Source organism: Leptosomus discolor, chromosome 11 (assembly GCF_034619465.1).
Source record: "Leptosomus discolor isolate bLepDis1 chromosome 11, bLepDis1.hap2, whole genome shotgun sequence".
NCBI classification, from domain to species: Eukaryota; Metazoa; Chordata; class Aves; order Leptosomiformes; family Leptosomidae; genus Leptosomus; species Leptosomus discolor.
Window position 1 is genome coordinate 7,842,718 of NC_141401.1, and position 14,943 is coordinate 7,857,660.

Here is a 14,943-nt window from a genome sequence, read left to right on the forward strand (position 1 = left end):
AGAAAAATGCAGATTAGACAGGAATTGAATATGTTGCTACTGTTCCACAATAATGCATGTATTAATTTTAATAATATGTCATGATTTTCAAATTTTTATTTCCATTTAGGAAATAAATTTCAGATATTTAATTATGCATGCAATTCTCAGGAATAGATTATTAGTTCAGTCCTGAGAGTAGGAGACAAATGGAGGTGTTTGGACATCATCAGCCAATTCCCATGTCTGAAGTAGTGTTCCCATCAATATAGAGAACATCAGGCAATGCTGATGAGAACTGGGGGGAGCCATCGGGCAGGGATCTGAAGTTGCTCTTAAGCAGCGTTTGCTCAAGCCCCTTGGGACTAGGCTGGTGTATATTTGCGTTATGTGGTAGACTGAATTCTGCTGTTTACTGATCTTGAATTTAAGTGCACTCAAGAAATAGGACTACAGCTGCTTGAAAAGCAATCGCAAAGATTACTGTTCTTCTCAGCAGCGGCAGATGGTGTAACAAGGGGGTACAGGGACAAATTTCAGCTTTGGGGTGTTCAGGCCAGCCATTAAGAAAAAGTTCTTAATGGGAGGGTGGTGTGGCATGGGAAGAGATTGCCCAGAGAGGTGGTGGGTACTCCATCATTGGAGGTTTTGGGGTCTTGGCAAGATAAAGTCATGGTTGGCCTGTTGTTGCGTTGGTGATAGTCCAGCCTCAGGCAGGAGGTTGGACTAGATGACCTCCAGGTGCTCTCTGCAACCAATGTTTCTGTCATTCTGATGATTTCAGTACTGCTGCAGAACAAAACCAACATGTAAAGTACTCACTGCAGTATGTTTGTAACTCTGTCCCAGGCGACACCTGGTTAGAGGTACAGTGGAAGCAAGAGTCACAGCAGGATTATGCAGATACAGATCTTGTATATGGTGGAGACAGTGTAAATGATGTGTGACAGAGCAAAGTAATCCTTTTTTCTTCTTTTTTTTTTTTTTTTGTCTTGTTAACAGAGTTTAAGGCAGCAGACAGAGTCTGTACTGGGAGATTCTGGAGACAGCTCTGCTAAAGGAGCAGAGCCAGATGGTCACCCAACCACTACCTCTCAGAGCCTAGAAGAAAAGGCAAGAGGAGGAAGGCAGGAAAGTCCACCTGATCTTGTTCACCTGGACGTTGGGCGGCTCTCAGACCAAACCCATCAGGAGGAGAAATACAACAGCAGGAGTTTGGGAGCTTTTAATGATGCACCAAATGGCATGCTGAGCCTGGGGGATGCGAGCCCAGAGTGCTCCTGTGAAAGTGAAAATACAGTGAAGTTGTGTAAAAAGGAAGAGGAGGGGCCAACCTCTCCTGAAGGCTCTGGGACTGTATCAGATGAGAAGGACTGCACAGTGAGCCTGTGTGCAAGTGTAAACGGTGCCGTAAATCTTCCATCCTGTGGAAATACAAATGAGGAAGCTGGAATGACATCTGCTGGAGTTGTTCTGGATCAAGCGGGGTTGTGCAGTAAAGATAGTCCCCATCAGGAAGCGCGAGCTGCCGAGGAGCGTGCAGCTGACCGTGCTGTTACTGTGGTTGAAACTGTAGGCAAAGCCCCAGCTTCCTTGGAGGCCGTGGATGTGGCTATGGGCCAAACTGAATGCAGGAACTGTGCAGGAGCGGCTGAGAGGACTGCAGGCCAGCAGCAGGTAGAGGATGGGATGGCTGAGGCCGGTGAAAGGAGGACTGCAAACCTAGAAGAGCAATCACCAGCAGAGGAAGAGTCAGCCAGTGCTGCTCAGCCCTTACTCAGTGGTTTTAACGGCACTGAGAGTGAAGATGGGGAGGGTGCAAACATGGGAATGGTACCGGCGAGTGACGGTATGAATGCAGACGGTGGCACTGGCGACATCTCCACTGACCTTTGCAAGACTGGTGGTAACGAAGAGACTGGAGCAGACTCATGCACTGATCAGGTAAACAGTGGCTTCTTGGAAAGCCAAGGCAATGCCCGTGTCGTGGCGAGGCAGGACGTCGCTGCAAGCGCCAGGGCAGCGTTGCCAGCAGTGAATGGGGTGAAGGTTCCTGCATGCGCATCAAAACCTGGTCCTGGGTTGGAAATCCATGGCAGTGGGGAGCCAGAAGGGCAGGTGGAAGCGGGTTGCACAGATGAGAAATCCAGCTTGCCCTCCCTGAAAGACAATATGGAAACTGATGGCCCTGATGCTAAACCTGAAAATGATGGTGTTGATGGACCTCATCGAAGTGGTGCAGAACCTGTGTGTTGCCAGGAAAGCGGTAAGATCACTGAACGTGCGGCTGAAGCAATGGAGGGGAGTGAAGCCCATGAGGAGGAGGCAGCAGGAACTGATACCAGCAGCAGCGGAGATGGAGGAGGAAGCGCAGATTGTGCAGACGGAGGTCAGGAAGTTGCTAGCTGTCGCCTCTCTGATCAAACTGTCGTTAAAGATGAAATGGGCGACAGCTTAAAACCGGACGCTGCTCAAGAGAGCGAGCACGAGCCTGCATCGCTCCCCGCGGAGGGTGCGAGCATGTGCCTGGCAGAAAAAGAGCCTGCACACAGCGAAGCGGAGATAGCAGGAAGCCCTTCGGAGCAGGGGGGTCTGAGCGGCAAGATGAACTCACCCGCTCCCCTACCCAGAGGAGGGGGACTGGCTGTGAGTCAGGAGGGAGATGCTGCAGTGGCACCTCCCGGGCAGGAGGCAGCCCGGCAAGGTACTGACCCTGGATTAGCTCCGTGTGCCAAGGGCATAGAATGTGCGGAGGATAATTTAATAGGCACGCCCTCTGTAATTCATAATGAAGAATCTAAACAAAAGCAGGAAGCAGTGGTGGCGGCGGCAAGCTCAGCAGAGCTCGCCCGGCAGCACGGCGGGGAGCATGGCAGGGTAGCTGCTGGAGCTGGCTGGCTTGGGGACCAAGCTGGGGACAAGGGCTCTCTGGAGCAGAGCCTCTTGCAGCAGGCTGAAGGAGGCAAAGCTGAGCCTGAGCAGGAGGCTTGTGCAAGTGACGGGCAGCAGGTTTTTTCAGAGAAACTTCTTGCTGCTGTTGTGAAACCCTCTGCCTGCAGTCAGGGGGGGCCTGTGGCACGCGGCAGCGATGTGGATGCTGGGCTGAAAGGGACAGTCCGTGCTGAAGAAGCGTGCAAGACCCGGGCGGTGGGTGCAGGAGAAGGCACCATGCATGGACCTGTGTCAGCAGGCGAGTCACCAGGTGCAGAGAGCGACCCTTGTCCAGATGTGAGGCTGAACGAAGAACGTGATCCCAGTCAGACCCTGCAACAAATCTCCCCACGCAGCAGCACCCCTGAATTAAAGGATGCTTCAGACATGGGAGCCCCGAGTGATGCCTGTGAGGGTAAAGAAATATTAAGGCCAGTGCCAGTAACCCCCATCGCAGCGTATCCAGAGGAGCAGGAGGATACCGACAGTGTGCTTCCCCGGGCAGCGCTTCAGCCCATCGCAGAAGAGCCCACGTGCGACAGCGACTCCAGCACCGACACTGTTTGTCCAGCCGTCGAGAGTGATGCTGGTCTTGCTGTGAAAGCAGCTTGGGGCGTGGTCTTGGCTGAGCCCAATGGAAAGCAAGGCCAAACTGTACCCGAATCACCCTTCTCTCCATGTTCGTGCCGTTTACATGCTGTTGAGTCACTGGAAAATGTGGAAGTAAAGCGTTTGGTTTCGGCAGATGATGGCTCCTCTCTGGATAAAGTTCCTAAAATGGTAAAAAGTTTTGATGCGGTGGTTTTTGCAGCAGAGACACCTTGTTCCCCTGAATTACCAGCCGCAGAAAAAGTAGGCCTTGAGCCCCAGGCTGCAGTGGATGTGGGAGCCAGCCTTAATGGAGAAATGGATTTAAGTTCCTCGACAAAGAAGAGGAATGTCAGCCTGGCAGTGCAACGAGCCGAGCCTGTTACAGGTAGGAAAAATCAATTGGTTTCCTACTTTTTAGGGTTTTTTCTTCGCAGGTCTGCCTTTAGTGCCTCATCAGCAAAGGAGGGGAAATAAGAGCAGGAGGCCTGCCTTGCAGAGGAGGTGTAGGTGTTTGGGGTGTTTCTTCTGAGAGAAGAAATCTGAAGTTACGTATTAAAACTTTCGGTTCAGATGCATGTTGCGTGGCTGGCACTGGAGGTAAGGACAGGACATCTCCTGTGAATTTGTGCAGAAGAATTTGTAGCACGTGAATCGTCCCTGGAGAAGGAATGAATGGGAGGGAGCTGTTTGGATTACTGTATCTTCAAGTTACGTGCTTTCATGTGGGCGTAAGGGTTTATTTGCTTAGTGCTATTCGTTCGCTTCACCCTTTTATTTCTGCTAATGTGGAGTCAGAGGGTACGATGGGGCTCTCTTGCATTTTCTTTGCTTGTCTACTTGAAACAGCTGCCAGTGTCCTTCTGAACTGTGCAAAGCCACTTCCTAATTGGCGGTATTAGGTCATTTAAAAAACCCAGTGAGCCCTACCCCCACCGCCTTTTCCGGGCTGCAAAGCTTTTTTGTCAGGCGGAGCAGCCGGTGGTGTTTTCCAGTGCATTTAAGCAATACTGGAACTCGGGTGATGAGTTTTGCTTGCTGCCATCGGCTGGGAAGCAGGACTGGTGTTCCCCGCGGATGAGTGGTGACCCAGGAGAGCAGCGGGACTTGGGGGACAGCGTAGACGTCTGGTGCCTGTGTGACAGGAGCTAATAGAAAACATCACCAGGTAACTCCGAAAAAGGGAAATAAAGGGATACATCGAATGAAAGAGAAATGGGTTTGTTGCTCCAGCCTGGAATTAAATCATAGGCGAATTTGCTACTGAAGCAGGGAGCTAGTCTGATCTTTATATTCCACCTGTTCGGGCAGCTGTTAAATGGAAGCAGCTGAACTTTTTCAGTTGCCATTTTTTTTCTTTGCTATGGGAAAATGATACAGTGCCTCTTGCTTTCCCAGCACCAAATGAACAAACAAACAAAACATTTAAATGATTAAAAAAAAATCTGCTGTGATATAAGTCATGAAGTTGTAAAGCTATAGAGCTATTTCACTGCTTTAATGCAGGGAGCTGTTTCCTCAGTCTAAATGCAGGATGGGGTGATGGCAAAGGATTTGTTCTGATATGTTACAGCAGAATAACTGGGGGCAGGGGAAAGGATTGATTTGGCAGGGCAAGGGGGGGGGGGGGGGGGTGGTGTCAGTGGTGGGTCCAGCAAATCCTTTTTTCATTGAGATCAGGATTTTTAGAAAGTTTACGTGTCGGGAGATAACCAGTAAACATTAGTCAGGAGATCATTAGTAAATAAGTAGAAAGATTTAAAGGTGGATTAGAAAGCTGTTTTCAGAAAGAACCTATTTTAGTGCTGTGGCGGATTGACAGTTCAATGGGACGGGAGTGGCTGTAAGTCAATCCCTGGCAGGGCTCCTTTCTTCTGGGAGCCTCCCGCTCTGCCGGCTCAGTCGATACAGTCCAGGTCTTTATCTCTGGTTGGATTCTCGGAGGCATGACATTGCCTAGGCGAGGTTTTAAAAGGAGAACGGACTAAACAGTCCAGTAAGATAGCAACTGAACTAGGAAAGTAATATTAAGGCATCGTTCTGTGTTAGGGTATGGAAAGGGGGCGATGGAAAAGTGATCCTGTTACTGATTTAAAACACATAAGGATTTTGGGGCTCAAAGGTCTTGGCGTACAACAGTCTGACCTCTCCATAAGGAAGACTTGTTTACTTGCAGTGGGATACTGCACAAAGCAAAATTTCAGCCGGAATATCTTCTCTTGAAGAACTTCAGGATTGCTCTGAGGCAAAATGTTAGAGAAGCCCGAATAAAATATTCGCTTAAAGCAAAAGCAAGCGTCTGCTATGAATCCAAGCTCACTATTTGAAATATTTCTGAAATTCACCTTCTGTTAAGCAGCATCTAGAACTCTGATATGGCAGTAGTTCAAGAGAACAGATTTATTGTTTGTTATTGTTGCTGTGTACATTCTTCATGTTGATGTCTAAGCTTTGGGTAGCATGTTTTGTGTACTAGTTCAGTGGCAGCCTTCAGTTCCTTGTGTCAATTCCTCCTTGCTGTGTCGGTGCTGGGGAGTTTTCTCGGCAGCCTGGGTTTGTACGGAGTATTTTGTAGCCACGCAGGAGTCGTCAGTGCTCAGAATGAATCAGATCTTTTTTCAATAGACTATAATAAAGCCTTCCCAAAGGAAGTGTAGGTCATAAGGCCGTTTCTCAGAAATGCGTGTGGTCAGATGGTTTTATTGTCATGCTAATTGATCAGAGATGTAACCGGCTGATAATTGCTGTTGCCGTTACTCCAAATCATTGAGCTCTTTAATTTTTTTTATTTATATTGTGAAATCGCTTCCAAATATATACCTTTTTATCTCATTGCCTCCACTTAGTTTTAGCCTACCCCCAAACCAGAGACTTCAAAGGGCTAATTGCCTTATCCGGACAAATACCTAGTGGCTGATCACAACACTGAAGGAAGGCAATGAAGCTAGAAGATCCTACTTTCATAAGGCAGCTCCTCAACTAAGAAGTTAGCTTTAGACTTAGACTTACAGCTGAGTAATGGGTTCTGCAAGCACATTATTTGCAAGTCAGGCAGATAGATGCTACACATTAAAAAAGCAGGCAGTTAGGCTATGAAATCATACCACAGCAGTCAGGCTGGGTGAGAAGAGAAGAAATGGCATGTTTATGCTGACAAAACACCTCTGAGTAGATGCAGCATCTTGGAAGAAGGTGACCCTGGTAAGGTTAGGTTGTATGGTGGGGTTTGCCACCTTAAATTAACAAATACTGTAATCACTGCTCCCTAGCTCTTCTCCTGGGAGAAGTACCTCTTGAAGATCTCAGCATTTAAAGAAAACATTCATTGCCAAATAGAAGAATACCAACTGATTTTGAATTTTACCAGTCTTCATCTCATTCTCATCAATGGCGTTTTCGCTATGGAAAAGCACTTACTACAATTGCCTTCCCCTGTTAGAGCAGCAGGATGAACCTGTAATAAATGTCACTAATGAGACTACACATGTGATAAGGTGCTCTATGCGTCAGAGACCTCTGCGATAGCGTTATAGTGCTTTTTGTTTGAGATGTGTTCTTAACAGAAGTTCAGGAAGAAGTAGCAGAGTGCAAAAAATTGTCCCGTTGAATTTCATCCTGAGGGCAGATGTCTTCGTCCTCCAGTTCTTACCCAGCACGGAGTATCTTGCTTGCTTCTCCCATCCTCAGTGCACCAGAGGTTTCGTCCTTGTGTGTTCTGTCTTCGGACCAGGTTCTAAATGATCACGGCATTGCCGTGACCCTGAGCAGATCTTGTCAGGACTGTGATCTCTGCTTTGCCAACTTGCAGAAATTTGTATCATTACCTCTGATTCTAGAGGGTCTGCCCACAAACTCATCTAATTGAGACAAAATCATGCCAGTTGAACTTAGTGATGTTGAATTAGTTTATCGATAGAATATTGCAAAACCAGGTAGTCCCAAAATCAAGGGTAGACTTTAATGCCAACGGAAGACCATTGATGACAGTTGTTACAGCAGTTTCCCCATGAAGATGGGAAGCTCCTCTTGCCAAATCCCTGAATGGGTAAACTTGCTGCAAACATACGTTGCCTCTAAGAAGGTGTTGTCTTCCATCCAGTGTTTGTTTTTAGTAGAAATGCGAGAGGGAGTGGGTTTAGAGGAGGGGTTAACCCTAACACAGACACTCTCCATCTGGGTGGCTTTGGTCAAATCACTTCACTCCTCTATAAGTATCCTGTGTGTTGTGAGAGTCATTAGCTTAGGGTTGAAAGAGTATTAGGACCTTGACTTTATGCCAGGAAAAGGTACACAGAAGGGAACCCCATGGGAGTGGCGATAATGAAAGCTTTGCTGGGCAGAGAAGGCAACTGGGACATGATGGCGGTTGGGCTTAATGATCTTAGAGGTCTCTTCCAACCTAATGATTCTATGTACCACTGTGGTGGTGACACCATCATGGGAGCATGAGGAAGGGGAAAATCAGGTGGTACTTTGTAAACTCCAGCAGAAAAGGGTTTGCCTTCCTGGTCCAGGGACCTAATTGTCATCCTTAAGGCAGTGCAAATGGGCTGAATTTTTGAAGCCTGAGATTTTTATTATTTTTTTTTTCAACACTTAAAGTTACCTGTTGAGAGAAGGCAAGGCTGGTTTCTTCCATTATCTTTGGGTTATGGTAAGAAGAAAAAGAGCAAAGACTGTGGTTCTTTAACCAGGTGAATGGGAGCCAAGAAAATAGAAGGACAAACACACGCAGATGTGCTCAGCCTCACCTAGAGCTTTTCAGGAGTTTTACACTGTGCTTGCTGCTGTTTCAGTTTCCTTCAGTCCCAGACACGATAGTTGTTACAACTAATAACAAACGAGCAGCAAAGTCGGGAATGAAACCAGATGTTGGAAGTCAAGTGGACTTGTGGAAGAGGTTTGGGGTTGGGTTTTCTTTTCTCTTTTTTTTTTCTTAAGCCTGGTTTGAATAAACAGAAAAATATCAGCAGCGCTGAAAGAATTTTGTTTTTAAATTGCCTGTATGAACCCTCTGTTTTAACAGGGAAGTTGGAAATGAAAACTGAAGACGAGGTGGATTTTCTGAAAGCTCGCGACGAGAGCGCAGCCCGCGAGGAAGTGGTGAGTGCCACTTACGCGTTGTCACCTTGTCCTTTTCTGTGCTTTTTAAAGAAACGTCGCCGCTGCTGCAGCCAGCCACCTAACCTGCTGGTTTCCTTTCTCTGGCTTTGCAAAGCGGAACGGCGTCCATCACCATGACGTTGTTTTAGCCTTTTAAAAATAGCATGGGCTTTTTTAGACCTTGTGCTTTTCAACCACTGGATTAAGCCACATTTGTATTGTCTCAGTTGGTGACATAGAGGTTGACTCGAGAGGTTCCTCGTGATGCAGGGTTGTACGAAGATTTATACATCGTTTGATAAAAGCAATGCCCCATAATGCGCTCAGGGTTGGCGATGCTGCCTGGGGGCTGGCAATGCCTGCGTGGTCCTGGCGAGTCTCTCCATCCCTTCTTTGTCCTTCCAGGGAGTTTTTTGATAGAAGGGACTGTGGCTGCGTTCGGTGTTGGTGCATGCACAGACTCCAAGGTCTAAAAGCATTGCCAGCTGGGAGTGCTGGTGCCGTTACTGGAATAAAATTAATAATGGGAAGACATACAGGGGTTAAATGTGGGGGGAAACCCTGTATTCCTCATGTCGGTGAGACAATATGAAAAGGTCGTGCCAGGGATCAGAAATCAGTTGGTATTGTTTTCTATGACTTGTGCTTTGCCATATTTAAGGACTGTCTGATAAAAAAAAAAAAACAAAAAAAAAACCAAAACAAAAACAGCAAAAAAACCACCAAGTGAATATTGGGCTTGTCAGCAATGTAATTTTGGTTTAAAGCACCCCTAATACATATTCTCCTTTATCAAGAGCTGGGATTTTTTGGTTTTACCTTTCCTAGCTGGATTTGCATTTTCTGCTATATTTTATATATAATTTCTTGGTCCTGAAAAAGAAAGTGTTTTGTAAATGCTAAATTGCTCATAGCCTGTGTTGGTGCACGTTGCTGTTGAGCAGCTGTGTTTGTGTACCATTGTGAAGCTGTTAAAAGAGAAAATACTGTGGGGATGAGTTAACATTGCAGGGTGGAGCACTGAAAAACTTTGCTCATCCTGCAGTAAAGCTCTTTAGGCGGCAGAACAGTCTTGCCAAAGCTTGTAATAAAATCAGGTTTACTTTGTTTTTTACAAGTTAAGGCTTAATTTCTGTAGCTGTTTGCTTGGTGAGTTAGCCAGGAACTAGAGTGAATAACTTTCCAGCTAAAATTTGTGCTGTCTGATAAGTAAGTCTTTTGTTACTGGAATGCATGAGTGTAAAGATGCTGCTGATTCTTTTTTTTTACCGACCCTTTATTAAAGATAATTTTCCTGACTAATACTTAGGTATCTGGTAGCAAAATAAGATATCTTTAGAAAATGCAAATTAGGGCACTGCCTTTTCCTTTCAAACAGGGAATAAAGAAAAGAAGCGTATTGAATTTGGCTTCTATTTTGCATGTTTTACAGGCATTTTGATTTTTTGTGTGAGGTTTCTTCTCTTCTTCCTTTCCCTCCCACCCTGTCAAACACCTCTTCAGAAATCTGGCTTTTCTGGTGCAGGAATGGGAGTGCCAGGGGAATGGAAAGTTTGCTGCAGGACTGACAGGGTTTCCTGTTGCTAAGTTCAACAGAAACAAAATAACAACTGCACTATATTAAGGTCGTTCTAAAAAAAAAAAAAAAAAAATCAGTGGAAGACTTATAAATAGAGCTTAATTCACACGTGTAGGTTGGGTAGGGAGCTGGCCAGAGAAAGCCATTGCGAAGTGTGCATCTCCTGCCATGTCCTGTCTCGGCTTTATTTAGTGCTGACTTGTTTTGTAGCCAGAAGTCTTTCAGGTGCTCATTGCCTTCTCATTACAGAGCCATTTTGTGGTTAGTAAAAGCTCTTTTCTTAACTTGTTGCAAATAGAAGTGTTGTTGCTTGCACCTGGTCGGGAGCTGCAGGTATTTCGCAGTGTTACGATGCTGTCAGCAACTTTGGACCTTGGGAACTACATTAACTCCTGTTTTATAGGTGGGGATTTTGCACAATGTTGTTTATAATGTGGAAAGCTGTTTATATGCACAGGCTATTGAAAAAGTTATCTGTTTTGGAGCCTAAAAAGTGCAACTTCTTGTATAATGCAATCAGGCTGAATGATAGTAAGCTTGAGCACACTGGAAAGAGAAGGGGGAAAATTTCTTTTCGTGAGTGGGTTTCTGAAGGCTGAGAATTAGCTGGATTCATGATGCCAGTATTACATGTATAAGATTGCACATGCTTTCCCCTGGAGTCATTTCTGAAGACTTTACCTGACAGAGGCTCTTGTGCATGTCATGGAAAAGCTGCAGCTGAAAAATGTTTAGGAAAATAATGGTTTGTAGGGTTATCAGCGTTGAAAAGAAAATAATGGGAAAATAATTTGTCCAATTAAAATGTTTTTTTTTAAGTGTCTGTTTCTTAAATCTCCAGAATGTTTTTTCAGAGGTTGTATTTGTTCAGCTATAGAAATTATGAAACCAGAATTCCCGAAGTTCCTTTTGTGTTGGGTAGTGGGTACTCATCCTGCCGGAGACTCCCCTGGTCCTTATCTTCTTGCTTTGTTTGGGGATCTTGAGTAGAGCTGGGGTAACAATTTGATGTGATCTATTAAAATTAGACTTCAGCATTTTTTAAAATGGAGTAACTTTAGATCGTTAACTCTGAGCAATCTGGTTTGGCGTCTGCATGCTGTGATATTAAAATAATTCAGAAATGGTACCTGGTGGCTCCAGCATTATGAAAGTAAAGCAACAGTTTGAAATGAGCTGTACCCTGATATACTTCTCTTCTTGTGTTGATCCCAGAAATCTGTTATAATTCATTATTTGTTGAATCTTTGTCTTGATGTGGCAAGATGGATAAGGTTACACTGCTGGGTTCATCCGATGGCTTCAGTTGTCTAAGCTTGTGACTGACAAATTGTAGCTGGCTGACCCCAGAAACAGAGTTCACTGGGAAATAGCCTTCTCATTGTATTTTGTAATTTCATTAGTTAGTTCCTATTGAATTTAATGCATCCTACCTTTACCACATGAATTAGTTTTTAATTAATGTCTGTGTTTTCAGAAGTTGCAGCCTACCAAATAAACGTGGCATTTCTAAATATCTTCACAGAGAACGAAGCTTGAAAAAATGTACACTTTCATCTCTCCACTCATCCAAGTAGTGCAGTAATCTGTGATGTATCAGCAAGGTCACTTTCTGGGGAAAAACTTGCAATATTTTCAGTCATGATTTGGAAGATGGAACTATGTTTATAACACTCTTGGATGACATCAGGTTGGGAGGGATTGCAGGCACTTCAGAGAACAGGGTCAGGGTTCAGAGTGACCTTAAGAAACTGGAGAGGGCATCCAGATAAGAGATAAAAGCAGCCACAGAGTGCTTCATTTGCAAAGAAGGAAGCAAAATGCACGTTTATGAAGTCAGGTTTAAGCTGGAGAGGGATGGGTAGAAAAAGACGGAGGCTTTTTAGTGGACCACAAGTGAATCATCAGTGACAAGCTATTGCACAAGAGAAATCTTGTTTTGAGTTATGTTGAAGGAGTTTCCTCCATAAGGTGCAGGAGGTAACTTGCTCGTGCGTGGCACTGCAGAGGCATTATCAGTGTCATCAAATCTGGGTTTGGGTGCCCTGCTCCGAGAAGGACACAGGCATACTGGAAAGTGTCCAGAAGGAAACAACAAGAAGTAAAAAATGTGAGAAGAGGTTGAAAGACTTAAATTTGTTCAGTGCAACAAAAAGAAAACTATTGTGCAATCTAGCAGTCTGCCAACATATAATAGTGGTTATTAAAGTCCCAGATTTCCATGGCAGCTTAATTTACTGATTTGCTAATTTGCCAGGATGACTTAGGCTGGATGTTGAAAAAACATCCTGTTATCATCATGAAACTGTCACGAGACCACCTAGGGAGGCTAGGAAACCTCCTTCCCTGGGAGTTGTTACAGATAAGATAGATGATGCTCTGTTGGGACAGAGCCCCAGGTCTGTTGTTGCCTATTGCTTTTGGTTTGTAGGCCCTCAGGTTTGTGCTAAACTGAACAGGGAGAAGTGGAGGGAGCATCTTGGCCGGAGTCCGATGGAGTGTGTGAAGGAAGGGGACAGGCATGGCAGAACCTAGTAGGAGATGGAGGTGGGAAGAGGGGATGGGCTGGACTGTGTGGAAAGGGTTTGTGGGAGAGAGGAGAGACTCACGTGGCATTGAGATAGGTTTTGGGATGGACAGTAGGTGTGAAGGATCCAGAGATTTTTCCTCCCCTCCACAACTGTAATCTTCCATGTTTCTCTTCCCTGGAGTCAGCAGTTAAATGGAGAAAATTATGGCCAAGGTGTACAGTGTCACCCCCCCTCTAGTGGCTGGTCCTTAGGAGAAGAGCCTGGTGCTGGTTGTTGGTGAAGTCAAGTAGAAGAAAGATGCTTCTGAACCTTGTTGATGACCCAAGGCAAGGGGTCATTACAGCTCTCCAGGCTCCAATTCATTTTCTTAGGAAATAACTTCTTTAACGAACCGCTCACCCTGAGGACCTGCCAAAATTCAGGTTGTCTGTGTGCACTGAAGTCCATTTTATTCGTCTGCATGTGTGTACATATGTACATACTATGGGATGGTGATTGCATATCCCTGTTTTCCAAAGGGCCTGTAGAACTGCGTGGGAAGCTTCCTAACAGTCACGGGCAATTTCAGAGCCAGTGGCTCTGAACAAATCAGAGCGGGGCCTGGCGGTGGAAAGTGCGGCCTTAACGACAGGCTGTGTCCTCGCTCTGACTCTTTAAAATCACTTGTGTAACTCTCTCTTTGTAAATGTTGTGCTGTAACTAGAGTAAACATGGAAAAACCCAACCAAAAAGGTGCCTGCCCTGAGCCTGGCATTAATGCTAAAGGGCGACTGACACATACCCATCGGGTCAAGGCTTTGGGCTAGTCATCTGCGAGTCCCTTTCTCACACCCACCAGCATCCTGTGGCTGCCCCGGATACTCAAAGCAGAGGCTTGAGAGGTCTAGGAGGAAATTTGTGTCAGACGGTCAAGCCCTGAGTAAATGCATCGCTGTGCAGGATAGATCGCCCTGGGTTTTGCCATCTGTTCTGTGCATCGCTGTGTAAGCCGCTGAGTCCACGATGCATGCTGCAGGGAGTTAGAATAAAAGCAGGGGGAAAGAAAAGAAAAAGAAATTCAAACCGCTCTGGGATTATTGTTTGGCCTATACTATTACTCATGCTTTGAAATCTGTAGACGGAGGCGTTTGTACAACTATTGTGGCAGGTTTTTTTGTCCTACGCTTGATTTCTGTGGGTGCTGCAGTTCCGATGCCTGTTTCTCCTGAACGCTGCTAACCCGCAGTTCGAGACAGTCGTTTCCAAGCTCAGTCACAGGATTCGTGGATGTTAGCGAGAGAAGCAGGAACGCGGACACCGAGCCAAATCCCCAGCTCGGCACACAGATGCTGCTCCCAGGTTTGGCTCAGCACAAGCCTGAGGCAGGACGGGGCAGATGAAGGCACCTGTGCTGCCCCCACTGCTCGCAGTGGCCACAGGGCTTGTGCTAGCCCTCGCTGACCTCTAGAGATGGTGAGTTACTTCTCCTCCCCTATGCCTTCCCCTTCAGCCACTACAGACAATGTTTTTTAGAGGCAAAGAGTGCTATGTGTATCCCTGATACTCTGGTTTTTCATCATTTCCTAATTTCCTCTGCAAAGGAAGGTTATCCCTCAGCTTTTTCACTCTCTGTGTTAAAAGCATCAAGAGCTACCTGCAATTTTACTTACCATCTGCAAATACTGTTGCCTCGAAGGCAGAGGTGTGTGTATATTCCTGCCATAGTCTTGAGATGGATGCAGATTAAAGACAACTGTTTAATAATTACAGATCTTCTGTGATGCTTGCTTTTGGCCTGCTTCAGACTAAGGGATTCAGTCATACAAATTATTTAACATCTGTGTATTAAAGTAGCTTTCTGAGGCCCTTTTTTAGGATCAGGACTCCATGATTTCATAGAATCATAGAATCATTAGGTTGGAATAGACCTTTGAGATCATCAAGTCCGACTGTTGACCTAATACCACCGTGCCCACTAAACCATGTCCCGAAGTACCACATCTGAACACTTTTTGAACACCTCCAGGGATGGTGACTCCACCACTTCCCTGGGCAGCCTGTTCTAATGTTTGACTGCTCAGTAAAGTGATTTTTCCTAATATCCAACCTAAACCTCCCCTGGTGCAACTTGAGGCCGTTTTCTCTTGTCCTATCACTTGCTACCTGGGAGAAGAGACCGACCCCCACCTCACTGCAACCTCCTCTCAGGTAGTTGTAGAGAGTGACAAGGTCTCCCCTCAGCCTCCTCTTCTC

At 45.7% G+C, this 14,943-nt stretch overlaps 1 protein-coding gene across 1 annotated transcript in view; it reads left to right on the forward strand.

The window, feature by feature from the left end:
• The window catches only part of AKAP13 (A-kinase anchoring protein 13), a 215,651-nt gene that overhangs the window by 116,058 nt on the left and 84,650 nt on the right, over positions 1-14,943 (forward strand). Inside the window, exons 6-7 of the mRNA XM_086471785.1 lie at positions 982-3,886; positions 8,525-8,601. Coding sequence (XP_086327911.1) covers positions 982-3,886; positions 8,525-8,601 — 2,982 coding nt within the window. The remainder of the gene's footprint in view (positions 1-981; positions 3,887-8,524; positions 8,602-14,943) is intronic.